We start from the raw sequence: 25916 nt of genomic DNA, 5'->3' as shown, positions 1-25916 counted from the left end.
TTTACCTCCTGAGATACTTAATATGTGTGGCATTAGTTTGCTGATCCCTAAATGGGGTAAATTTGCTAAGTATTTAAACAGGATGTAATAACATTTAAACTGCATGTGAAGTAGTTTGAAGTTTATCTGGAAACACACACCATTTGCAGTCTTGCTGCAAGATTGCCTTTTGCTGACTATGAAGTAGACCAAAGATGGAGCATTTTATCATTTAACTCAAGTTACATTAGTAGAAAAGGAGTACTACCATGACATACTTAGAGTGACATTATGGAATCAACTTTTAACATTTTTATTCTATTCAGTATTTGTAGGCCATTAAATCCTCAGGTTAGAAAGCTGAAAACAAAAAGAATATCTTTAAAAAAAACAGCATAATTTCTCACAAAACAGGAATGTGAAGGAACCTGGGTGTTTATGTAGGTCATAAAACTAGAAACTCATAGCACAGTTTTTACCCAGTGCATGTCTCTTTGCTCCAAGGGGACGTATGTGTGGGTTTTTTTTCACAGCAAAGAAGTCATTTCAGGAAAGGTATTTTTTCAGCCAGAAAACAGCAATCTTTAGTAAAACTCCAGACCATCCCAGCAGTCTACGTAAGTGACAGGATTTTGGTGGAAAGGCTCTATAATTCAGATTTGTGAAGCAGGCTGATTGTTCCTTAACTCCAAAATGTTTATCAGGCCTGCAAGGTTTTAGTTCTCTTCTACCTTCACCAAAGCATCTCTTTCTCCTAAAACAAACAGATGAGTTTAATTTACTCCAGACCTGCGTTTATTTCTTATAAAGCAAAACTGTTTTCTTTTCCACCGGTTTCCTTTCCACTCTTATACAGAGAAACAAGTATTTGTTTGCTACTTTGTTGATTTAATACTATGGTACAGGTGCAACACCTGATACCTTTTGAGTCTGGCTTTGCTTTCCAATGGCCAGCTATGACCAGGTGTAAAAACAGAAGTGGGATAGAGTCTGGGTGGGTGCATAACATGCATCTCCTTTGATGGAGCTCCGTCACTTGGTAACTTATGTTATGTTCAGAGGCCAAACCTTTTAAATGGAAAAAAAAAATTTACCCTGTTTTCTCCACTTTTTCCCTCTCCATTCCTGCCCTTTTGAACAGGTAATTACAAGTTCCCAGCTGAGTGTGAATACCTCTAGAAAGCGACGTCAGGAAGACCTTCATCTTCAGAGTTGTGGTGCTCTGAGCTCTCCAGTTGCCTTCTTACGCAGGTCCCACATCACTCTCAGTTTAGAGCGGGACAGGCCTCACAGTTTAATTGGAGTTTGCCAGGAGACCATCCTTTGATAATATTCACAGGTATGTGATTGCAGCAGACAGAATTAAGGAAGAAACCAGGACTGGGAGAAATGCAAGTAGTGGATGGCTTAAAAAGGAAAAAGTGTCTTCTTTTGGAATTCTACTTTTTTTCCAACAGCAGGAAGAGAACACCTGTTTTTCTGAATGTAAATTTCAGCCCTGAATTTTGAAAAAAAAGTAACTGATTTATTAGTAAACTCATAACAAATGTTTTCCCGACCAGAAATCCATATATTTCACTGTACTTATAGAAATGCTGCTGATGCTGTCTAGCATTTCTTCAAAACCATTGCAAAACCACCACAGACTGGCTGTACAACTTAGAAGTTGTATTTATTTAATGTACCTCAAGGTGTTTTAACTATTATCAGTGTTTTAATAAAAAGTATTTCTGGACTTTGCTTTTTCAACAACTGATTTGGATAGAACTGTAAAGGTGATTGATATGCACAAAGTGCTGCTTCTAATTCATTTTTCCTGTGTCTTTCATGCCAGGCTAACTGATCTGCTGTATTATTCTTTCCCTCTGAACCCCTGCAATGTGTTGCCCCTTTAAATAATACTGAAGGCTGTGGTGTGGTTTATTTTTACTTTGTTCTCAATGGTCATGAGGTTATTAGTGGAGCAGCACATGCTACTGAATACTGACATTTTAAGTACTCTGTGAATTGTGGCCAAAAGGTGCATTAGGGGAGAAGTTGCTGAAATTCTGCATTTCCAATAAGGTTTTCTAAGCTTGTAAACATCAGTTGATAGGAAATGAGATGGATTTTTCTTTAGCAGAGCCATGAACGTTTGCAAAAAGAATTGTTATTCCAGTTAGTAGTTTGAACAGTTGTATTACTAAAACATTTCCTTGTGGCTCTGCCGCATTTTTATTAGAATTATCTTAGGAAAAGAAAAGGTAAGTATTGTTGACGCTAATTTGATTACCAGCATGAACAAAGCTCTACCAGCTCTTCCAGTGCAAGCTTCATCCTGGATCTCTCAGAGGAAAATGGAAAGGCCTTAAACACAAGGTTCTCATAAAGAACCTACCACAAGTTCTGATGTTTCAGGGTTTTAATTTTTTTGCAGCAATGCTTGTCAGTAGCATTACAGTTTCTGTTGGAGATTTAATCATATACTGCTTTCATTTGTGTCATTCTGAGCTGGGCAGACTCCTGTGAAAAGGTCACAAAGGAATGTAGCTGAAGATGAATAGTTTAATTTTTATGGAATAATCCATTTGAAAGTATACCATGCTTCCATATTGATGTGAACTTACAGTGACATCCAGTGGCAACAAGGTATGCTGTTGGAAAGCAGCAGCTCTAAAGATGATGCTGATACATTAATTACTAACTCAAGAGACAAATTCTCTTCAAAAAACAATCTGTGACCTTTGCAACTGCACTTAGTTGAAGAATTAAATGATGGTTGAATTCTTTACGATGTAAACTTGTGGAACAAACAAAATAAGCGTGCTTTCTTTGTTATTTCAGATTTATTAGTGATAATAGGTTAATTCTTTCCTAAGGTCAGTTGCATGCAACACACTACTCCTTGAAGTACAGTCATCTAAAGCTCTTCAGTTACTGCATGATAAGGCTTATTAAGTCACAGTGTATTTTCCTCAAGGCTTTGCCCCCTCTGCACCCTGCACCCCGTTCCCCTCCCCCCCAAAAAAAACCTAGACAAAAAGTTACACCAATTAACATTTATCGCATAAAGAATACAACTTTACTACTTTTTTTTTTTTTTTTTTTTTTTTTAAATCTACACACATTCCAGTACTGTTGATGGTGCTAGGTTATTTGTTGAAACAATTTACATTCAGAACACATTGCCCTCAGGAATAAGAATGCTTTATAAAAAAAAACAAAAAACAGGTAAGCATGGCTTTCCCATTTTGAGCTCATATTAACAAAGAATATGCAAAAATTAGAAGAAAAAAAACAGCTCAACACATACATTACACAAACTGTGCAATAAGTCATCCATGAAATCACTCAGTTAAATCATAAAAATCACAAGCATTAAAAATAAATATGTATCTAAATAAATATTTTGATTTTTATCTTGTGGCAATTATTCTTTATTTAGCATTTGAAACACTTGTTACATGTTTATGTTCACACCTTGCCAAACAGGTTACACTTGTCATAACAATACCAAGTACTACAGTGGTTTTCTTTACATTAGAATCTAAAAGGTTTAACTGCACACATTCCTTTCCACTGAAATACCATCTATTCAGCACCAGTTTTAAGATTACACAATGCTCTCGGACCACTCTATGGACTGGGATTCTTTTTTATAGCTTCAGGCAGCCACAGTTTTCTCTAATTGCTTATCTTTGCCATTTCCTGTAGTCTCATTCATCAAGTTTTCACATTCATCGTGTTATCAAACAGGACAGACATACATACATCACTCCACATAAAGGTTACAAATAAATATGTTTTAAGTTTTATGAGAAAAGAGTTTAGAAGATGTTGCAAAATACTTGAATGATTTACAAAGATTTTGTGTCAGTGATTATTGTCCTTGACCATCCTTCTCATCGCTTTTTGGCAAAGAAATAAAAAGGAGAGGAAAAACAGACACCCGTCTGTTCCTTGTTTCGGAGTCCTCATGGCAGCTTCAAAGCCTTTCATTTGTACAAAATACAAAATTCTCTTCAGCTATGAGGGCTTTGATGGAATCATTAATTCATTCGGCTTTGATGGAACCATTTAATCATTTTCCTGCAAGAGAGTCGCATGCTAGATGTATAGGGGAGTTTCTTGCCCAGTTAGAAGCCTGAACATGGCAGCTGGCATAGTCTTCATATGAATCTGTTGATTGATTTGCACAAAAATTAACAGAGTTACTTTCTACTAGTTTTAAGTAATTCATAAGGCCCAGTTTGTCTCTCCCATTTGTTCCTACTGATGTGAATGTTACCAAAGGTTCTTGTTACAAGTTCTCTGGATGTGAGAAGCTGTTTTGCAGCATTTTATTTTTTTCAGTGACAGCTGACAGGAAGTCCCCTCATATAGCTAAGAAGATGTTTAAATACTTTTTGTTGTTATACTCTACTCCAATTACAGCCATTAAAAAAAAAAAAAAAAGGCAGCACAAACTTTTCTGAAAATTGAATCTGCTGCTCAAATGTTAACTGAACTTGCATTTTCTAAAACTTTGCTCCCAAATTTGAGGGTCATTTTATTTGTCTTTTTTTTTTTTAATTATTATTTTATTCATCAATCTCCTGATTGATAAATGTTTGAACGCAAAATTTGATCTTTATCACCTGATACTTAAATGCCAATCCAGGGATTAGGAAACCACATTCTTGCATAGCTAGCATATTTGTTTTTACAAAGAGAATTGTGGTAAGCATCAGAGGGTATCAGGTAATCAGTTGTACAGAAACTTGCTAGCACCTGTAAAGTAGCTATCAGACTGTATGAGGCTATGAACTGTGTACTTTACTAACTGTTCAGTCTGCTCAGTCTCTTCATGGTGAAAAAAGAAAAAAAAAGTTTCATAATGCTCTCTTGTTTAGAGAGCTTTTGTGCAGCAAAGAGGTACCACAAAGACATGGAAGTTCTCTTGAAATCTACGTAGCTTTGTTTCTGTCAACATGCATGTACTGCATGTACTCTGAATTCTTTTTCAAGTACCATTTTCCACAGGAAAAGAAGTTAGCCTCCGATTTTTTTGCAAAGGAGGTAGTGGAAGATCTGACCAGGGTTGTGTATGATCCTACTCTAAATTCAGTAGATTTTGATAAACCAGAGGATCTTGTTCATCCATTGATGATTTCTCTAAATGTACTGCAGAGAGATGTCTTTATTCCCAAGGTAAGTTGGAAATGTTCCGTCAAAGTAAATTAAAATACATATAAATTTTAATCTCAGTTCTTTGAACATTGATTTATTTTTACAGCAGATGCTGTAGTCAGAAGTTAAGAGACATAGCTAACACGCTTAATTGATTCCTTCTTTTAGCTGACTGGTTTTATTCAAACAGCAGGCTGAGGTTCAGAATCATGCCACGAACTCTTGAACTCTTGAGTGTAAAAACATACTGAACATACATCTAAGTGTTCAAAGATGTTTTGTTAATTGTTATCAATGCTCAATTCCAATTTACTGACTTGATGGTTTTAATACTATGTTAAGACATTTTTCAACTGATATTTTTTGACAGTTTTAAGTCTTTGATAAAAATTGAAGATTAATTCTTTTCTTACCTCTCCCACTGAATTAGACAGTGCTTGTACTATCTTCTCATGAGCAGTTGCAACAACACTCTGTCCATTGATCTCAATAATACGATGACCCACTCTGACCCCTCCCCTCTCAGCTATTCCACCTCGCATCAAGCTGCAAATCTGCCAAGAAAAGATAAAACTTTATTAAAGATTAGAAATGTCAAAATATAGCAGTTAATAGGCTTTAGTACACCATAGTGAGAGGTGTCACCATAGGGACTTCAGAAGATACTAGCAGAAAGCAATGAGCAGTACTACAAGATATCAGTGGTTTACCATTTTTCAAAATTTATGGAAATTACCATTTTTACTTTTGTTCTTCTGGACTGGAACGTGTGAACATGCAGAAGGATGTGCCCAGCTGCCAGGCAGAAGCAGCAGAAGTGGAGTTATGGGGAAAAGTGAAGTTTTACGTACTGTTGGGATAAGAAAGTGATTATTTTGAAAACTATTTCTCACTGTACCATCTGGACTCTTTCTGAAATTACCACATTGTTCTTTCTGAATAATCAGATGTAAAAAAAAACAACTAGAATACAAATTAATCTACAACAGCAAACTTTTCATATACATGGAAAAAACTGACATAACGCTTAATCCGTAATCCTTAATCCTGGGGAAACACTGATGTAAGCTGAATGAAAGGACGACGACATGTAGGTGTTCTGTATTGAAAGGTGGTGCGGGGTCTTAAATGAGCACATTCTTATTACAGGCTGTTATCAGCAAACTAATTGAATAGTGAGTGGTGACAGCTTGTTTTCTGTACCTCTGCAGGCTGGAAAAGGGCAGTCTGCCCTCCTGAGCCACCGCTTTTCTCCATGTTTTATAGTGCTGCTGAATAGAGAGAGTTTAGGACAAAGAAGGCAGATCAGGCCACTGTTTCAGCTGGCGTTCACAGGTACCAGTAAAGACAAACGCACAGTTTTTTTAAATTGTATGCCTCCTATGGTAGGAAATAATTCTGTAAGAATTATGTTTATCAGTTAAGTAACCTTAACAGTCACTGGTATTTGAATTGATTTTGAGGTAACAAAATGCTTTGTGTATAGACAGAAGGAATACAGCTCAATGCAGCACGGTGATCTTCATTAAAAAACTGTCTTCTCTGCAACATCTGTGCTATGATGGGGCCTTCCTGTCAGTCTAGAAAGATGTGTATTGGATGGAAATTCCTGCTCAATTGTTTCAGAAGACCTAAGCTGATGCAGCACGTAAGGCAGGTGACGTACAGTTTTAATCTCTGAAATTGAGCAGAGTTCACTATGCTGAGATGTACCTATTGCTTACTGAGAAAAATCTGTTCTTGGAGAAAAAGAAATGAGTCCTACAGGAATAGCACCCAGTGATGGCTGCTTCTGCAGTTACTGTCAATGGTTATGCCAAAAATTATTTGTTGAGATCTTACAGTTTGCTCTGAGCTAAATGTAAGTATGATAAGACATGGCTTATGTCTCAGCATGTTTATAATTTAATTCAGAAACAAATATAGTATGTGGGAAGATGGACAAGCTAGCATAAAATGAGGGTGAAACATTGTGGTTGAACAGTATCTTTTCTGTTTGACTACTGGTTTTCCTTGAAGTCCTCTTTGCAAATATCAGGGCTAAGAGAAATGAAAACCTTACTCAAATTCAGGGTGTCTGATATGAGGAGGAAAAATATACAGATCTTCATTTATTATGAAGCAAACAAACAAATAAAACCCACCTTTTTAACATTATGAAAAAGTTTATCCTACAGCGATATTTATTTTGCAGCAGCCGCTATATAATGAGGGGCTGGGCTTTGTCTACAGTGGCTCTTAAATTGCTTCTTATGGACTCTAATGATTAGAGGCACCATCAAGACCTTTCACAGAATTGACATCTTGAATTTCAGTGTGGTGTTGTACAGGTTGCCTACCTTCTAATCATAGCCCTAACAAGATAAGCTGTATTGCACAGATCTTCACCTGACTCCTATACAAAGCTTCTCATTTAACTTACTGTTGGAATTTGTTCAGTGCTTTTGGGGATTATATGAAGCCATGTGACAGGACAAGAGCAGAATGTGCCAAAGGAAACCCTATACATACGTTTTATAAAATAAAATACATAGACCATACAACCAGCTGAAATAAAAGCTTTCAGAGCAAATGGAAATGTTGCCTTTAACCCCACTGGCATAAAGGAAAAGATAATGGCTTGTGTATCTATCTAGAGCATTTTTTTTCTTCTGGGGCACTCAAAGTGCTTTTAGTACTAGTGAATTTCTAACAGCCTCAGACATAGGAAGTGGTCTCTTATTCTCATTCAAGAACATGATCCCTCTCCAGGGAGAGGATTCAGCTTCCTTTTTGTAAGCATTAGATATTTTAATGAGGTAGAAAAAGGAACAGACGCAGATCTCAGGTGGCTCTGACTAACTTCACAGATCATGCTGTGCTAGAGGCAGAGGCAGATGTAAGGAAATGCATTGCACTTCTAGCACAGATTTATGTGGCTCCTGTATTTGTGAGTGACTGACTGAAAACAGCTTGAGACTTCAGTCTCCAGCCCACGTACGTGAGACATATTTGGCTGGCAAGTTTAAGGTGAGCAGTACCTTAAGTAAATGAGATTCTACTCGGCCAGGACTGTTTACCTTGCTATCATAGTTGTGAAATATGGCAACTATTATTAAATAAAGCATAACTGATCCAGATCTTGTAAGCAAGAGCCTGTGCTCTATTTATTCTGTAAACAGAAAAAATAAAAATCAGCCATACTAGTTGAATCTACTCAGCTGTTGTGTATTCTGTAGTGTCTTAGGCAAGTTGCAGTGAATCACATGTGAAACTTCAATCCCATCAGTTTTATTGTAACTGCCCATTGTGTATCAAAATATTGACTGTAGTACAGTACAAGACAAATTAACTGTTTTCTCTGGGCAAATACCTAAATACAACCTATTAAACCAGGTTTCTCATCATCTCCTACCTATAGTTCACTATTTAAACCCTATATGTTTTTTTCTTTTAAAAGTTTACACAAGTATAAACAAAGGCAAGAAAGCAAAAATTAACTATCAGTTTGGTTAACTTTCACCTAATCTTACTGTATTTTTAGATAGAATTCTGCTGGACTGGGGATGGGTAGATACATTTCTCAGAGGAAGTGAATGAGCATCCCAGGGTTTGCTGAAAAGTGGTAGATTATTAGCAGTTGAACTACAACTGGTGGCTCTATCATAATGAAGGAAAGAAGAAAACGATGTGATGTGAAAGGTCGATTTGTTTTTACATATGAATTTTACAAGAAATGTGGCATAATAATTTTCAAAAGATGGCTGATAGGTTGCTTTAATTCACCTCCCCACACAACACACACAACATTTCTGCCACTTGTTTCATGTATATGCACAATATTTTAGTTTTTTTCCTAATGTTTTAAAATTCAAATTTCAGTTTTCTTTTGTAAGTGTTTTGTAATGAAGCTACTGCAGAAGCTTTCCAGAGCCATGCAGAATATCTGCAATTACTATTGCAAGAACAATTCTGCAAATGTAACACTAGATTTGTGCAGCTGTGCTGTTCCCTAACTAAAACTTCCAAAAGCTAGTTCCTCTGCTGCTCCCTGAGGCACAAATTCAGGCTTTACATGAATTAAGATATATGGAAAACACAAGCAGTCACCTGCAGCAATCCAGTCTCTGCATCTTCCTGATATCCTATAAAAACAAATCCCAGATCAAATACTACTACTGTATGTTCAGGTTGTTTCTGGGCTATTCACAAAGGCAATAGCTGTACATTCTGCATAGATGAGATAGGCAGGTTGAAAAGGAATCACCACAAAACTGTTATCAGAAGAGGAACAGAAGTACCAGATGCATGCATAATGAGGTAATTGCACAGCAGTAGGAGAGATCTAATTATACCTGATCTGGCAAGCTATTTGTTTCTTCACTGTGCTAATGCTAAGCCAAACAAAAGATCAGGATGTTGTTTCCCATCATGTTTTATAACAATTGTTAGCTTTTAGAAGAATGTTTTTTAAAAGTTAAGTGTTGAACTGCCAGGAAAATATATTTTGCAAAGTCATATTTTCAAATGTTACCTGAAGTAAGGGAAATTTTTATTTGAGCAAGAAATTACAGCAGAAACCAGTCTACATAGCAGCCTAACAAAGCTGCTATTTTATATATTTAATATATTTATATTAAGCTCTTCTTTTTGTTCATTGGCTTTTATATCCAAACACAGACGCTTCATAAGTGGAATGTATTTCACAAGCCTTTCTTCTTTGTTTTCTATAAAAGGTTTCTATGCTGAATTTGGTAAACTTTCTGTTGGATGTCATCTAAATGTTACTAATGTAAAAACAGTGATTTGTGACCATCCACAGTGGTGAATGCAACAAATGTCCAGTAGATGGAGAGAACACACTATGAAAGGAAACAACCAATGTGTGCAGAAGGAGTGAGGCTCCAAGTATACAAGAGATGATCAGATGGGACAATTTGATGACTGAATTGTCTCTCAGACTCTGTTAGCACCCTGCAAGCACATGTTTCTTTTACTCTGCCTTGGCCAGATTCTTTTCCTGCAGCCCTGACCTATCCCTGATAGTACTATGACAGGCCTCCCAAAAGAGGTGATAAATGCACCGTAGTACTGCTCATTGTTCCTTAAATGTATTTTCTCTTTTTATCATTGCACCAGCTGTACATACTGGACTTCTCAAGGATGGCAATTGGGAAATAAATTTCTGCCTCATACAACATGCTGGTCTCAGCATCCTCTGTGGAATCTTGGAAAATCAGATTGCAGTACTTGGGAAATGCTAATGCTGAGTGCACTGCCAGTAGTGTCCAGACCCTCTAAACATGCGTGTATATAGGTGAAACAGGTTTAAAGGTGTGCAAAGGAGGACAAAAATACTACGATTGATTTTTCTGTATTTTTGTTTTTGCAGACTTCTGTCTACTCAAGTAGTAGAGCATTAATGCCAAGTCATAAAGACTTTAAACCCATGCTTCTAAAGGACATCAGCCTGGGGGGAGGTATCACATCAGAGTATTTCCAGCTGGATAAAGCCTTGTAGTAACATTGTTCACACCAGTCTGCTGTGACCACACAACAATATGTGATCTTAGGTAGGAACGCATAAAACTTCAGTACAATAATTTCTCAGCAATAGCTGGTACAGCTGAAAATGCATAATGAGCCACCTGCTTCCCAAAGCATAGTACAGCTCATAAACAGTATCTTTTACATGGACCTGCTACTCTTTTCAAGGGTGACAAACAAATCTGGCAAATTCAATGAGTTTCACAGAACAGGAAACCACAGCCCATGGTCCCTTTCTAATGCACTTTTCTGTGTGGATAGCCTGATTTTATTTTATTTTTATAGACTGAAAGAAGAGGAAAAGGTGATGGTCCTGCATTGCAGGCGGTCCTTAATGCTGTATCAGCCCTCAAAAACAATGGGTGGCTACCTGAGCTAACAGTGCCCTGAAGTTTGCTTTGTACCAGAAAATGGCTTGGGAAAGAAGAGCTATGAGAAAAGAACCCTGAGCTGCACTGGGTGAGTGTTACATGTCACACCTGTTCTCCTGTTTACTGTTGTTGCAAGGAAACTGCTGCATACAGAGAAGGGAAAGGGATACCTAGGCCACAGTTCCTTTTTTCTTTTTTAAACTTGTAGTGAGAGAGGCTTAGCTTTAACCAGAGGCAGTCACAATTGTATTCCTGTGTCTGCTTTTCAGGATGCAGTCCACTACCATATAATCCAAATAAATTCTACATAGTAGAAGAAAAATTAAAGCCTTAGTGAGACTGTGCTGAAAGAAAAAAAAAAAAGGGATCAGAGCTAAGATTAGAAAGTTGGAATTGCAAAAATCTGTTTCAGTATAACTGCTTTCCTTGCAACTCAGGCACACTGATGACAGAATCGTATATATATTAGCTGATCCAGATATTGCACCAAACAACCTGAACTATAGCAGCACTTCTTTTGGTGTTGTTTATTTCCAATATGTTATCAGAGTTAATTACAAGGTTTTGATTAATTAATGAATCAGAGTATAAAAACTGAGGTCTTGGAATGTAGGTATATATCAATATGAGTTAACTTGCTATTCATTAAAAGAGAATACAAAATAAATTAACAACTGTTTTGGTTCTGTGTAGAAGCTCCAGGTAGAGAAGCTGTGAAGGCATTAGCTGGTAGAGACTATTGACAAACATGGACATATCCAGCCTCCAAAAACTAATTAACAAATCATTGAAGTTGATGATAATTTTCCGTGAACAGACTTATGCCCATATATACGTATGTAATACACATCTAGCTTGAGATGAATGCAACATGAAGGTCTCCTGCAGCAGGCCCAGCAAGTGTCTGCAAACTTATACACTAACCAGGAAGAAGTTCTCCAAATCTATAGATTTTGAGATAGGGGCACGTGCAAGGAATTTTTCAATATTTCAGTGTATTTCTTCTTCAGGAAAATATAGATACTGAACACAGAAACTTACAATTCCATTCTGTACGCTGAAGCCCAACTGGTATTTCAAGTCTGGACGTTTTATGAGTACAGTAGTGACGGGAGGGCAGCTGACAATGTTCAGTTTGACTTGTGTCTGATTCTTGAGACCCTGTAAAATATCCCAAAAGATAATATTTCTCAAAGAGATCTTAATTTGATCTTTCATTAAGTTTCCTAATTGCAAGACTGTAAAATGGTAAATTGGTTGATTTGGGAGACAACAGCTGGAGTTAACAGAAGTCTGTCGTTAACCTATTATTTCATTAACATACTCTATTTCCTAAGCTGTTTGGCCCAGCAATACCCATCAAAGCCTTAGCTTTAATTACCATAAAATCTTTCAAATCAAGAAATACTAAAATTGGCTACTACCTGCCCTTTACCAATCTCTGGCTAATTAACCTGCTGCTGATCTTAGTTATATTTGAACAGATATTAGATTTCATCTCAGTACTTAAAGGTAATGCATCCCGAGATTGCATCGTGTCTGAGGAATCTTCATACATTTACTTGGTCTGTCCTACAGTTTACCAGGTTCCCATTCAGCCTCCTGTGAATTCATCTACATAGAGCTCAAGAGCATTGTAGATTTCAATATTCAGATTTTAATTTGGAGTCTGTGGGGAAGCATGGAACTTAAAGATAATTATGCTGGACAGGTTTTTCACACATGGCCTTGTTTGCTACAGTCCAGTAACAGAGGTATAGCCAAATTTTCCAGCTCTAACTTTCTGTACATTATCACCTCTGAACTTCTGTTTCCAAGTTTACATTTTGTTAGTGACAGATTCCTTATTTCTCATAGTGATACATAAAATCATATCTGCTAGACATCTGGGTTGCTTGTCAGAGTATCATATCTCTGCTAGTTCACACTTTACAGCTTATAGAGGCAAGTTTGGGGTACCTTTATGATCCCTTGGCATGTTGCAAGAGGTAGACCAACTAAGCTGGTCCCATTAATAGACATAATCTGGTCTCCAATGCTTAGTTTTCCTGAACGGGCTGCAGGGCCTCCATTCATCATGTTTGCCAGGATAACAGTGGGTAGAATAGATCCCCATCCAGATTCCACAATCACTACTCCGAGAATTTCTCCCTTCTGTTTTTCTAGCTGGAGCTGCAATTAGAAAGAGAATTTATTATTATTATTATTATTATTTTAAGAAGAAAAAAAAAGAAAAAAAAACAAAACCCTTTTTCCTTTGATGTGTCCGGATTTGGGCACTAGCATCTCAGTTGTTCCTGACTGACACCAAAAATTACAAAAATAATTCCATTTTTTTCCACTTCATAGTAGCATGACTTCAAAAAGGCTATTAGAACTGTTTTTAGCATAGTTGTTTCTTTTTAGGGGCAGCTTCCAGTTGCTTGTTCCAGGTGATAAGGTATGTCCTTATGATAAACAAAAAAACTAACACTTCATGTTAATTACAGAAGGTGGTGAAACTGAATACCAAATGCATGAATGCCAGTGTCCTTGGAATCTAGCAGTCATGGGAGACTGCAGTGTTTTGTGGCTAAGGCAGTGCCTGGAGCACAAGTCTGAATTCAGCTCCACCTCTGTCATCAATGTGCAGGTCTGCTCTTGATTTCAGGACTTTACCCTCAAACCTGTTTGTTTATTCTCATCTTCAGGCAAGGATCCCTTGCTTATTATTGTCATTAACACTATTGAATGCACTTGTGCCTAGCATGTTAGTCTAAGATTCCTGATGTGCTGATTTAAATATGGTGATGTTAACAGTTCAGTAATCATAGCATCACAAAGAGGAATAAGAGTTGATAATATATTCTTTAACAAACTAATAGGAACTGATTTCTTCCAAATGAAAAACATTGTATCTACAACCTGTATTATGCAAAGTTTACAACTCTTCTACAGTCAGATCAGCTTTCTGAACTCAAAACCAACAAGGGCAAGAGAATCTGGACTTCAAAGGAAACACAAAGGCTACCTGTTGAAGCCATCTGCCAAGGCTTTGAATCAGCCATTATGCCATTACTCTGTCACTGTTCAAACTTTCATAAGCCAGTTAGAAACAAAGGTGCTACAAAAAGTTATCTCTTTTAATCACTTTGAAATGCTATATACTTGTATTTTTATGTTTCAATTCCTAATTAAATGATTATTTGTCCAACTGAACGCTCCCTTGCCTGCTACAGGAGAAATATTTTGTCATGTTTATATGTACATGAAAACACTTTATTGATATCTAGTGAGTGTAGTCATGTTACACAGCACATCAAATCCTAATGTCTGGAGGTACAGGTGGAAAATGTTCTTTTCCCAAGAGCACACATTCTGTATGAGACTCTATAATGCTAAGAAAAAAATGAGTAGAATTGGGAAAACTGACTGAAGGATTAGGCATATAGGAATTCAAATCAAAATAAGTTTGCTTTAGGACTCAGCATGGAAACTCTGCCTTTGGAACATGGGCCAAGTCCCCATCACAATCCATCACTGTTAGATAAAAGCAGAGTTTAGGTGCAATTACAGTTAGAACGTTCTGGTTTGCAATGCTCAGTATTACAGTGACCTATATGTGAAATGTAAAATTGAAATATTTTGTTAATGTTGAGGGTTACAGTTAAGTAATTCAGGGGTAATTAAAAGAAATTCTTGCCTTTTCATGCATTTTAAGTGCTTTTAACTCCATTTCTTGTCACAGTTTTTCTTGCATTCTACTAGATGAGATACTAGCCTGCCCAGTGTCACAGCATCCTGGACATGTGGTTCTTTCTTTTCTCTGTTAAGGAATATCCTAGAGTGGGCATGAAAATAGATTGCCATCTCTCTCTGTCAGTACATTGATAAAACATAAACACCTTACATGGTGTACTGCAAATGGTGTAAGCACAGAGGTAATTTACATCAGGGGTGACAGTTTTGGTCAGTGGAAGCAGAAGGAACCTGGAAATTTTATTTTTTTTAATTTTGAAAATGACTTTATAGCACAGTTCTGATGAAACAATGCATCTTGAGATGTTAAATTATCCTTAAAATGCCAAAGAAATTTCCAGGAGAACTACATTCCATTGAAAAAGACAGATCAATCTGAAATGAAGATTCCAAAGCTAGTTTACCTCTTTGCAGTTTTCTGAATTGGAAAAGTGTATGAGATCATCGTTGTACATCTCCTGGGTATTGATGATATCACTGTATTCTTTCTGACTGAGATCCTCAGGGTTAATTCCATTGGCTCTTAAAAACTCCTGGTAAGCCACGCTGAAAGCCTGACCAATAGACTGAGCTATCAGCTGTGCCTGTAATATAAAATAAAAAAAGAGCTGAGGGAAAGGTCTGAAACAATAAGAAACAAGAGACACTGGATTTAAGACAAAGTCAAACAATCCTGTAAATTGCTATGTTAGTATGTATATAAAGTCACTTTAAGGTCAGTTGTATAGAAAAAATGCCTTATATCCAAAATCAAATTGGAAACTCCATTAAAAAAAAAAAAAAAGTTGAGCTCCTTTTGTGAACACATTGCAGTAGCAAGCAGCCACATGCTATTTATGTCCCTGTGCCAATAAGCACTGGAAAACGTGGCCTTGTACCAATATAGAACAGTTTTTAGAAAAACACCATCAAAGGCTGTGCTTTTCACCACAGTGTATTTACAAGAATGACGAGAGCTGTTGCTAAGCTTTCACATGACTTCATGGACACGTACACACCAATGATTTTGGCTGTAGTGTCACCTGATGCTTTTTCATCTTGGTTTTATACAATTGAAGACACTGTTTCAATAAAAACATCTGCTCTCCCATTACTTCTATGACATCTCTCATGTTCCCAGCAAACCAGTAATAGCTCTACTTGGCCACTAGACATCTACAGTTACCACCTTTTCACTAATAGTGAGAGGTGCTTTCAAGAGCATAGCCAGAGCCATGACTACAGCTTTCTCATGCTAACTACCCAAAACTCCCAGTATCTTTATTAACTTTTTTTTAGCATTTATCCGGGTATGGATTTTACTATATTATGTAATACAAGATGACTTCCCATTAAAGTGGGCTGTATAGTTTGTACAGTTAATCAAACATTACAGATATTTAGATGTGCCAGAAATATGTATGCATTAGCAAGAAATTGACAGAACTTGATGATAATGATAGGATTTCTTTGCACATTTACCTTACTGCACATAGATTAACTAATGAAGTCATAACATTTACTTTCTGGTTCCACTAGGTGGCAATGGAACACTGAGAAAAAGGCAGGGGTAAGTAAAAGGAACTTGGGTCTTTTTTTCCTTCCCCAGCTCAGGCTCACTGGAGATGCCAAGTTGGGGTTTATGTATTTGTAGTTTTCAGGAACTGTAATCTGTCATTAGAGAATATGAGTAGTGTCACTTCCAATGATCTGAAGAATATAACTCCGTAAAGATACTCGTAATGAAAACTATAAAACTCTTCTTGAAATGCAGTGCAATGGCTTAGACAGTAGGCCATACCAAGTACAGTATGATGCACAGGGTTTTCTGGACAACACCATAAATCTAAGTCTTTTCTACCTATCAGAGAAACAGTGCTTTCTTCGATGCTATATTACATCAACTGTGCTGAAGTACACAAAAGCACCAATCTGCATGACTGGAAAATGAGGGATATATTTAGCCTATGGCCAGTCACTTCCTATTCCTTCACATTTTAAAACATCTCAACTCTTGTAAGAATAATTAATCAATACCACGATGTTTGTAGTTGTGCAGAAGTCATCAAGAATGTTTCTGTCTCATTCCATCATTAGTTTATCACCAGTCCTTATCGACTTACTAACTCCAATGTAATTGCTTTCTTTTCCTGCCCATTACTTTTTTATTCACGTTCTCAAAGCTAACATGCCTGGATGTCATATTCTTATTGCTAGTAGTAGACAGTAATCATATTTCAATTTCATCTGTATTTGCAAATTTTTATGAATGTTTTTGAAAGCCTTCAGTATTGTGCACAGCTTAGATATATATATATCTAATATATACATATATACCTTATAATGTAATTCAGTTGCTTGAAAAGATGACCACAGCAGAGCAGTTTCAGAGCTCAAGCATAGGTCTGAGAACAGTCTCAGTCTAGAGCTCCAACCTTTTTGACAGCCCCATTTCTCCTTCACAAGCTTAATTGCTTTAAAATAAAGAAAATGGTTGCTTAGCTCACAAACTGTGCAACCTGATAATTATGACTGAAGAATTATGACTGAATATTTAAAATATTTTAAAATTTGTATGATAGAAATTATGTTTAAAGCTGTTCCTATAAAGTGGTGGTCAGAAATGTTTAGTTCTGCCTGTAACTCATACCTGTATTTCAACTTCTGCAATTAAAAACAGGTAACAAATTTTCTCTCTTCTTTTTTATGATTTGGTATTTTTTTCCATACATATTGAAGTTCTCAGGTCTGCTGCTTTAGACATGAGCATCTTCAATTTAGCTACAAAACAATACGTAGATAGACAATGGCAACAAAGCAAGGTTATCTACCCCTGCCATAAGAGATAAGGGCATAGCACACCATTAATTTTCACAGGGCTGAAACGGGTATGTACAGAATTCTTCTGCACCCACTAGTTCTGCAGTCCTATTTTGAGAATGGTTCCATGTACATTTTTCCAATTTTCAATTGCATCAGAAATACCAAAAGAACCTAAATTCTCAAGCAGTCACTCCACTTCTTTCTTAAAGCACTTCTTAGTAAAACTCAATTTACAGCTGCCGTGGAATTGAATCTCATAGTTTGACTGAAATTATCCTTTCTGTTGCACAGATGTTCTGAAGCAATAGTTGAGAGTTCTTCCTACGTACTTTATAGCCTTTTGCTGAAGAACTACTAAACTCTTTTGGTTGTGGAGAAACATTTTTCTAAAGAGAAAGAGACTTTATTAGCTCCACTGCATTTATTCAAAAACTTCTACTTCTTAATCTTCACTTGGGATGGAAAAAAAAAAAAAAGAACTGAAAAAATTAGCTGAATGTATGTGTCCTTAAATATCAAAGGACCGAGTTGCATCTTTGAGAAGGAGTGCATGTACCAACCAGAGGTAAGCAAGCCATCTTGTACCACAGTTGCCAAATTGGCAGATGTTCTTTGCAAGTTGGCTTCAGTCTGAAAGAGAACCAGAATGGTTCCACCCCATTGCCACCCAACTTGGAGTCTTGCATATCTGGCAATCTGCTGGACTAGGAAATCTAATCTAGGATGATCTATTTCATGTCTCATGAATTCATTTTAGCCATGGAAGGTCAGACAACTCAAGATAACTAAGGCAGGTGGAGAAGCACTGCTGAAAGAACAGAAATGATTCAGTAATCATTTGATAAGACAAAGTAGATATTTTGGGACTGAGATAACTGTGGAGACAGAAAACATAAGAATATGGACTGTTTTTCCCCAGATCAGCTCTAGCTTCAATCAGAAAAAAAAATAGTGACAACAAAAACTCATTCAAAAAATTAGATGTAATTTCATTCTCGAAGTGACACATTTTTTGAATAGGGTTTAATTCAGTTTACTTACATCCTCTGATTCAAAGACATGGCATATCATTTTATATTGCTTCTTTCCTTCCTGGGCACCAGGTGTTGTTTCAATACAGTCTTGAGACGCTGATCTTGGCATGCGGCGTCGTGCCATTAAAACCACAATGTTACCAATGTCAGCAATGTATGAGATCGTGCGCAGTGCATGATCCATCATTGTTTCCTACATAACACAAAGAGAAACGTTTTCATATCTGCTGTTATTTTACTGCATCTTCTCTCTTGGATGAGAGAATAACAAGAACTACAGCTCTGCTTCCTGTGGGCAACCTGACAATACCAGCGCAGTTCATGGGCATGAACTCTGAAGACATGTTCATGGTTCTGCTTTGGTGAAAGAGTTGCCTGAGCAGATGCAACGTGGTAAAGCAGTAACAACGATCTATACTAATGTTTTCGAAACAATTTCATGCTGTTGGAAAATCACATTTCACTTTTGTGTTTGTTCTGCTAAATGAAGCAGATGCATTCCACAGAGACAGGACACGTTTCAGCAGTCATCTCAGTATGAGAAAATGTTAGAATTTCCTGATTTTTTTTTTTTTTTTTTGTATTTATGTTTTTCGGTAGCAATTATATGTAAAATATTACCTTTTAATTATGATTGATTTTGTTTATGTCCTACAACAATAGTAATATATAAGATAATGTTTTCCTATATACAGCAAAGGTATACTTTCTTTCTTTATAAATACTGTTCATTGCTGGCAAACATGCACAGCTAATGGTGGTGGTTCTGCTGAAAGAGTGTTTTGTAGCTGAGAATTTGCTCTATCAAATAGTGTTGTTGTGCTCTTTGTATCTCTTGTAGTTTCCATAGAAATAAAGAGGAAGCATTACTTTTAGAGTAAACTTCCTATTTATTGCTCAGAGTGGAAACACACAGAAACATAATAGTTTAATGGGTCAAACCAGCTGAAGTCGTTTGACCTTCAGTGTATAACTAAAAACATGCACCAAATTTTACCTGAATTGGAATGCAGAAGTACTTACTATTGAATTGTTTGTTTTGCTTTACTTTATGATTTCTATTAGTTTTATGTCATATTGTTTTCTTGTTGTCCAAAATATATTTTGGTCTTGGCTAAGACTGATTTTGTCTCTACTGCTTTTGACAGCTGCTTGAATATATATGCACACATATTTCTAATTTGAAGAAACAGGATAAAAAAACCTATAGGTTCATTAGTTCTTTGTGAGTATTGTACTTTTGGCAGGTGGTTGTTGTTTGTGTGGTTTGTTGTTGTTGTATTGTTTTTTCTTTTTTTTAATTCCTCTGTTGTGCATTCTCATTGTGTGCAGGGTACTTCCCTGTTTTCAAGGAAGTTTTATTCTTTTATTCAGTGTATTTTATTTTATTGCTAGTGATTCTCAGTGTACATCTGAATACCCTACTGGGCAACATGAGATCAGTTTTTACATAGTTCAGTCATATTAGATGACTGATGTACCCTCCTTGGTGTGTCAGCAATAGCAGTGTTTCTCTTGATATCTGATCTTCCTTAAAAAGAAAAAACAAACCTTACTGAGAGATGAGACAGTACACAATTTTCATTGTTTTATGTAAGCATCAGCATCGCTTATATAAATAGCTAGCTTTTACTTTACCATTAGTAGAACAAATCTCTAAGGCCTAACAGAAGAAGAGTGTCAAGTCAACAAGTAATTAAGAATTTTAGTGTGATTTAACTTGACAGAGAAAAATGCTGATTGTTTCTTAGAGCCACCTGTCTTATTTAAGAGAATCATTATCCATAAAATGATTTTAATGATTCTTCTCAGTCTTAAAAGAAAATGTTCTATGCTCATATCTACAGTATGAAAAGAGGTGATGGTTAAGAGATGGTTGGGGGTTCTCTCTAAGATTTGCAGGGGCTCATTAGGATTTATAACACCTCTTTCAGTATGGAAAAATGTTTTATAATGGACATCTCTCAGCACGATGTTGGGAGCTCAGCAGAGGTAATTGCTGTTCAGCAGTCTGCAATGAGTATATGTAAGGGTGTAATCATACCTGCAATATTCACAAGAGTGAATGGACCTGGGAAAATGAAGGCATTTATCTCACCTGCCAAGAAAGCCTTTGTGTTTATCATCACACAGAAGTTACTCAGAGGTTTTGTTTTTACTTTCCCCTTGTAGGAGTGAAAGCAGTAATTCCCCCATTCCGTCCCATATTTTGGAATAAGGTAAATATTATATAATGACTGTAAACGTGTATCAGTCTTTACTTCTTGCTTTCATTCCATATGCCTTCCAATCTATTTTCCATTACCTTTATTTCATTTTCACTTTTTTTTAACCTTTCCACAATCCCTCCATCTCTGCCCTGCCTATCCGCTTTATTTTTTCACGTATCCTTTGTCTATAGTACCATCCACTCAGTTCTTCCTATCTTTTTATTTGTCCTTAAAAATTCTTGGTCTTTTTCAAGACTTCTTTCTGACTTCTGTCCACCTTTCCTTTACACAGAATCTCCTTTCTTTCCATGGAGCTCTCCTAGAATCCCCTGTTGCTGTCCTTGAAACTCAGAAGGAAAGCCTAAGCATTATTCTTTGAAGTAGTTCTGTGGCAGTGGGAATCAATCTGTGAAGCCAAACGATTTTATGTTACCAATCCTCTAGCAGGGACTCAGCGCATACAGTTGTCATTTGTGTATCTTTTTGTCTGCTAGCTTTCCCAGTTGTTTCACTCCCAGCTTCTTTCCATTGGATAAGCAAGAAGAGGGGAAAGGCTGCTGATATTTCTGCTGCTTTTGTGCATGTAAATCCACAGCAGTCAGGAAAGAGCTGCTCTTGTGCAAAGTAGGTATATGACCAAACTTAGGAATGCTTCTACCAAGTCTGCTAAGGAGGTGGTGGTCACCTTGGGCTGAATATTTTCAGTAACTAAACACCAGGGAACTAAAAAGCAGCACAGGGGCCATTTTAGTGCCATCAGAGCTGGTCTTATTTTGACAGAGCAATATAACCCTAATGGTGCTAGTCGTCATATTCAGCCCTACTGCACATCATCTTTTAACTGAGAACGTTGCATTTTTAATTGGCTGCTACCTCATGCGAGCTGTGCAGCACTACAGATGGATTAAAACATGGATGGCATGCTGCAGATATAGGATTTATGTGATTGATAAAGCCATGAAATAACAGACTGCCTCTGCCAGCTGCCACACCAGCTGAAGTAGATCTATGATAATTACAGTAGTCAAGAAATTTCACGAGCTCTGAAAAAATATTACCAGGCCAAAAAAGCAAAGCATGCCAACAGCAGAATTAAAAAGTTCCTTACAGCATTCTGAAAGACTCACTGTATAAAGAGAAAAAAAACACCAAGCATGTCTAGACAGTTTGTAACCCCACTATTGCTTTTTTTGAACAGATCATACTGGACACCATTCTTTGTGGTAAATAATATTTTAAATGCATTTCTAGTGTTATCTCAGATGAATCAGGGAAGTAAGATAATAGTTACTCTGGCAAAATGTTTGAGGTGTGCCTCAAAGGATTTCTTTTAAAATCTTTTTTTAAATTGCTATTCAGGCTTTAACTACTTTAAGAGTGAAGTGCTTAAGATGGAAGGGATAGGGTGAATTACATTAAGACTAGCATTTGCTTAACAGAGACAACTCCCTGTTTTACCTCCTAACAAAATGTAGCTGTTAATTTATCAATAATTGTGTTTAGCTGTCTTTACACTTACAATTACTAGCATTTTATTTTACACAAATGCAAAAAGTTGTCAAACTTTGATGATACGCTCTTGGATAATGCATGAGTTCAAAAAAAGGCTGACATAACAAATAGTTGTATTGGACATTATAAATGAAGTGCAGTACTGGGACTGATTATGGTTGGCAGATTGTAAATAGTTCTGCCAAGCAAGATACTTTGTTCTGTTCTGCATCTGGTGCCATACGTTGGGCATTCCATGGCATGTTAAGGACATCTGCTTATGATAAAAGAAAAATAAGGACTTTACTGGAGATATTATAATTACCCACACATTAAGAGATGCTAACTCTATCTTAAATTTTAGGAAGAAGTAGGTGTCTGCCTTGCTAGTAGAACAAATAATACAGTAATCAAAAACAACATAAAATCCTGTATGTAGAATGCTACATTTGCAGGCATTGTATTTACTGAAAATCTTTTCTTCTTTAGCCACCGTATTTCTGAACTCTGAATCTTATAAACCAAGCTGAAAGTTCAATAACCATTTTCTGTTCCCTCTTCCAAGTTGTAATAGTCTTCCATATTTTCATGAACATCAAAACATGCTTTTGAGTCCACCTCTGCTCTTTATATTGTTGTCTACGTGGCAACATATCAGTAATAAGTACACTGAAAAATGTTTGGCCTGCTTGTATCTCCTTTATCCAAATGACATAATCTAGAAAAAGTTATATGAGACAGCAATTAAAAGCCTTATTCAAGTTAGTAGGTGATGTTGCTGCTTCTCTACTGTGCACAAACATATTCCCTTGTCACAGAAGAAAATTATTGATTTGACATGATTTACTTCTGACAAACCTGTCTGATGCTTGCTTTTCTCCAAATGGTTGGTTTGTTTTGGCATCTTTCTGACAGTTAAACTTTTCTGTAATTCTTGGTGCTACTTTAAAAAAAAAAAAAGACTGAAAACTATGTTCATAATTTCTGCAAAAATATAATTGGAGCAATTTAATGACATTGTTTCAATGATTTTTCCGAACATTACAAGATGAATTTTCCTGTGCCCCTCTAATTTCGATATATCTAACATAATTAAATATTTTCTAAATGTTTCTTTATTGTAACTGGAGGTCTTATCTATCATTTTCAGCTGTTATTAGCTGTATACATTGGAGACTTTTAATAAAAAACAGAGCAAAAACATTAGTAAAATGTTCCTTCTCTAAGCCTCTCATAAGAAGGAAAATTTGAATATATTTCTGTAAGCATGGCTGTAGACTAAGAGATGATGTGAGACGATGATACTTAACACTGAAACATGTATAAAGTATATGTTAATAATGGTCAATTCCTTAAGAAAAGAATTCTCACAAAGATCGCCTCTTTTTGAATACGTACATGATTCCTAGAAGATAAAGCTGATCATTGCTGCAGCCTTTGGATGTTGTTTTAATATGAATAATAACCAGTAATCTACCGTAGGCAAAGAAGATGGTAGCACAGATGTGATTTATGAAAATGTTGTAGGTTAAATTTTTTAAATGGCAAGATATGAATGTCTTGGTCAAAGGAGTGAATGACTTTCTTGTTAGGTCCTAAGTGCAGGTACTGGAACTTTCAGAGACACAGGGACACACATTCTGAATTAATTTTAAATCTTTTCCTATATTGAATTATAGATCTCAATCTCAAACATTTTCTCACACATCAAATAAGCAAAATCAGTCATTGGCAAGTGTTACAACAGTAATATTTCTAAGATACAACAGTGCTATTTCTCTCAACGGCAAATTTATCCAAACTTATTAGTTTCACATTAGTAATAACATGAGTGCAGACTAACAAAAACTGGCTCTGAAATAGTCAGTGTTATTCATGGAGATGTTTAATCATAACTTACCTGTGTGTCTGCATTTAGAACTTTGATTCTCTGTGTGGAGATGAACAGGTCCACCTCAGTCAAGGCCTGGGAATCTCCTTCTGAAGTCTACAAGACAGATAATTTGTTACAGTGGGAACTTTAATTTCCTCTTCAGAATGACAAATTCACAGATCACTTCAAGCATAATGTGATGTGAGCCAATTGCATTGTTAAACCACTACAAAGACAGCTATTCAAAGGTGTTTCTACATACATGCAAAGGACGCATTGACTGCATAGGAAGAGTGAAGCGTACTCTTGTGGTTAAGAATGAATATTCAGAGCCCCTGGAATTGACTGCTCAGGTACTATAATTCTCTATGAATAGCCAGAACAGGAGAATCAATGTGGCTGTTTCTTCCCCACTGTCTTATTGATGCACGTCAGTTCTTGAGGCACTGGAACTGAGAAAGTGACTTCCATCAGCTGCTTAACCCTTGCTGTCTTCAGTTAGCTCACAAACAAAAGTTCAAGATGATGCTCAATACTGTGGTTTGGATGTGTTCTTTTTAGATTTTTTCTCGTAGAAAACACAGAACTGAGAGCTGACCTAACATCTCTTACTGCACAGAGAGCCTTTAGGTAGGTGTACTGGAGACCTCAAATTCTAAGCGTGTTTTTTTAGGGAAATGATATACCATAAGAAAACAGGGTCACAGAGCAAGTGGGGCTGCAGAATAATGACAAGTGTTTTTTCTTAAGTGTGAGGCCTGGCTTTGTGCCAGGGAGACAACAGAAGAGAAGGTGGCAAAGAAGCTTCTGCCTCTCATCACTGCATCATGCAAGAGCTTACCTAACACTCTGAGTCCCAGCAGGAACCCATTTATTCCCCCAGGCTGTTTGTTTATCCACAGTGCACCCTTGCAATCAATATTTACCAGCACCCATCTTAGCAGCCTCAGAATAAAAAGGCCACAGACCATATTACCTTTCACTAAATGTAGGCATCAGTCTCCAGATTACAACTGTGTTTCTTTGATGACATGGTGCAAGGAAGAGTGATGTATTTGCTATCCTTTTCTATAGCTAAAAAGGCTTAGCTCTGCCTATAATTCATTCATATTAATTCAAATTAAATTAACTTCAGCAAAATACAAAGCAGCACAAATCCACTTTGGCAGAGATTACTTGTGCTTTTTATCCATGATTGTTACAAGGAGATTAATTTCAGTGATATTTTTGTTAAATATAGTTAGTTAACTAATGTATATTTTTGACTAGGTGAAATGTCTCTTGAATTGCTCCAGCTACTACTTGGTTAATGTACTTCATTTGTTTTTTAAGTATTGACAATATTTTAGCAAATATACGTAAGTCATAGGCATAGAAAACAGACCTAATTGCTTTGGCTGGCAAAATACAAATAAGGATTACATTTAAAAAGTCTCCTGGAAAACAATGACCGTATATCTGGACTAAACAAATCAGAAATATTAAACAGAAGAGCAGCAGCAGACAGGCACTCTAGCAAGTGAACGATGAAGAAAATGAGTTAATTTTATTCCATCCAGTATTCTATTACTTAACAAAGAATAAATCAAAATGACAACTTTATGAGCACCCGTAATGAAAGACACAATGCTCTGTGAGGAACAAATACAACAGAAATGTAAGTAAACATTAGAATTCAAGAAAAACAGTTTACACACCGCTTTTTTCTTGATTTTAGCCGCCTTTTGCATCCTCTGAAGAGTAG

General features: G+C 36.5%; 2 protein-coding genes across 27 annotated transcripts in view; one reads left to right on the top strand and one right to left on the bottom strand.

The window, feature by feature from the left end:
* ENTREP2 (endosomal transmembrane epsin interactor 2) overlaps positions 1–25916 on the top strand; it is a 170358-nt gene that overhangs the window by 101182 nt on the left and 43260 nt on the right. For 7 of the 24 annotated variants that reach the window (XR_016470303.1, XR_016470301.1, XR_016470317.1 and 4 more), the window contains 8 exons: positions 1121–1318; positions 6339–6462; positions 6614–6784; positions 10499–10679; positions 10939–11112; positions 13431–13464; positions 16281–16311; positions 20771–20817. Coding sequence is in view for 1 of the 24 variants with exons in the window: in XM_090148758.1 (XP_090004884.1) it covers positions 1121–1306 (186 nt within the window). In the remaining 23 variants the exon portion in view is untranslated. Of the gene's footprint in view, positions 1–1120; positions 3378–6338; positions 6463–6613; positions 6785–10498; positions 10680–10938; positions 11113–13430; positions 13465–13513; positions 15104–16280; positions 16312–17855; positions 18130–20770; positions 21433–24733; positions 25847–25916 lie in introns of those variants that run through there. The other 17 variants (XR_016470307.1, XR_016470302.1, XR_016470308.1 and 14 more) reach the window with 17 other exon arrangements.
* Positions 3468–25916, bottom strand: part of APBA2 (amyloid beta precursor protein binding family A member 2) — a 90244-nt gene continuing 67795 nt past the window's right edge. For 2 of the 3 annotated variants that reach the window (XM_090148757.1, XM_090148756.1), the window contains 8 exons: positions 25870–25905; positions 24200–24286; positions 18606–18791; positions 15167–15346; positions 12984–13196; positions 12066–12185; positions 5541–5681; positions 3468–4137 (listed from right to left, as the gene is read on the bottom strand). In XM_090148757.1, coding sequence (XP_090004883.1) covers positions 4066–4137; positions 5541–5681; positions 12066–12185; positions 12984–13196; positions 15167–15346; positions 18606–18791; positions 24200–24286; positions 25870–25905 — 1035 coding nt within the window. In that variant the 3' untranslated portion in view covers positions 3468–4065. The remainder of the gene's footprint in view (positions 4138–5540; positions 5682–12065; positions 12186–12983; positions 13197–15166; positions 15347–18605; positions 18792–24199; positions 24287–25869; positions 25906–25916) is intronic. The other variant, XM_031616447.2, reaches the window with a different exon arrangement.

Source organism: Phasianus colchicus, chromosome 12 (assembly GCF_987193195.1).
Source record: "Phasianus colchicus chromosome 12, bPhaCol1.hap1.1, whole genome shotgun sequence".
In the NCBI taxonomy this organism is placed as follows: Eukaryota; Metazoa; Chordata; class Aves; order Galliformes; family Phasianidae; genus Phasianus; species Phasianus colchicus.
Note: the sequence above shows the minus strand (reverse complement) of the source record. Positions and strands in the feature narration are given on the sequence as shown.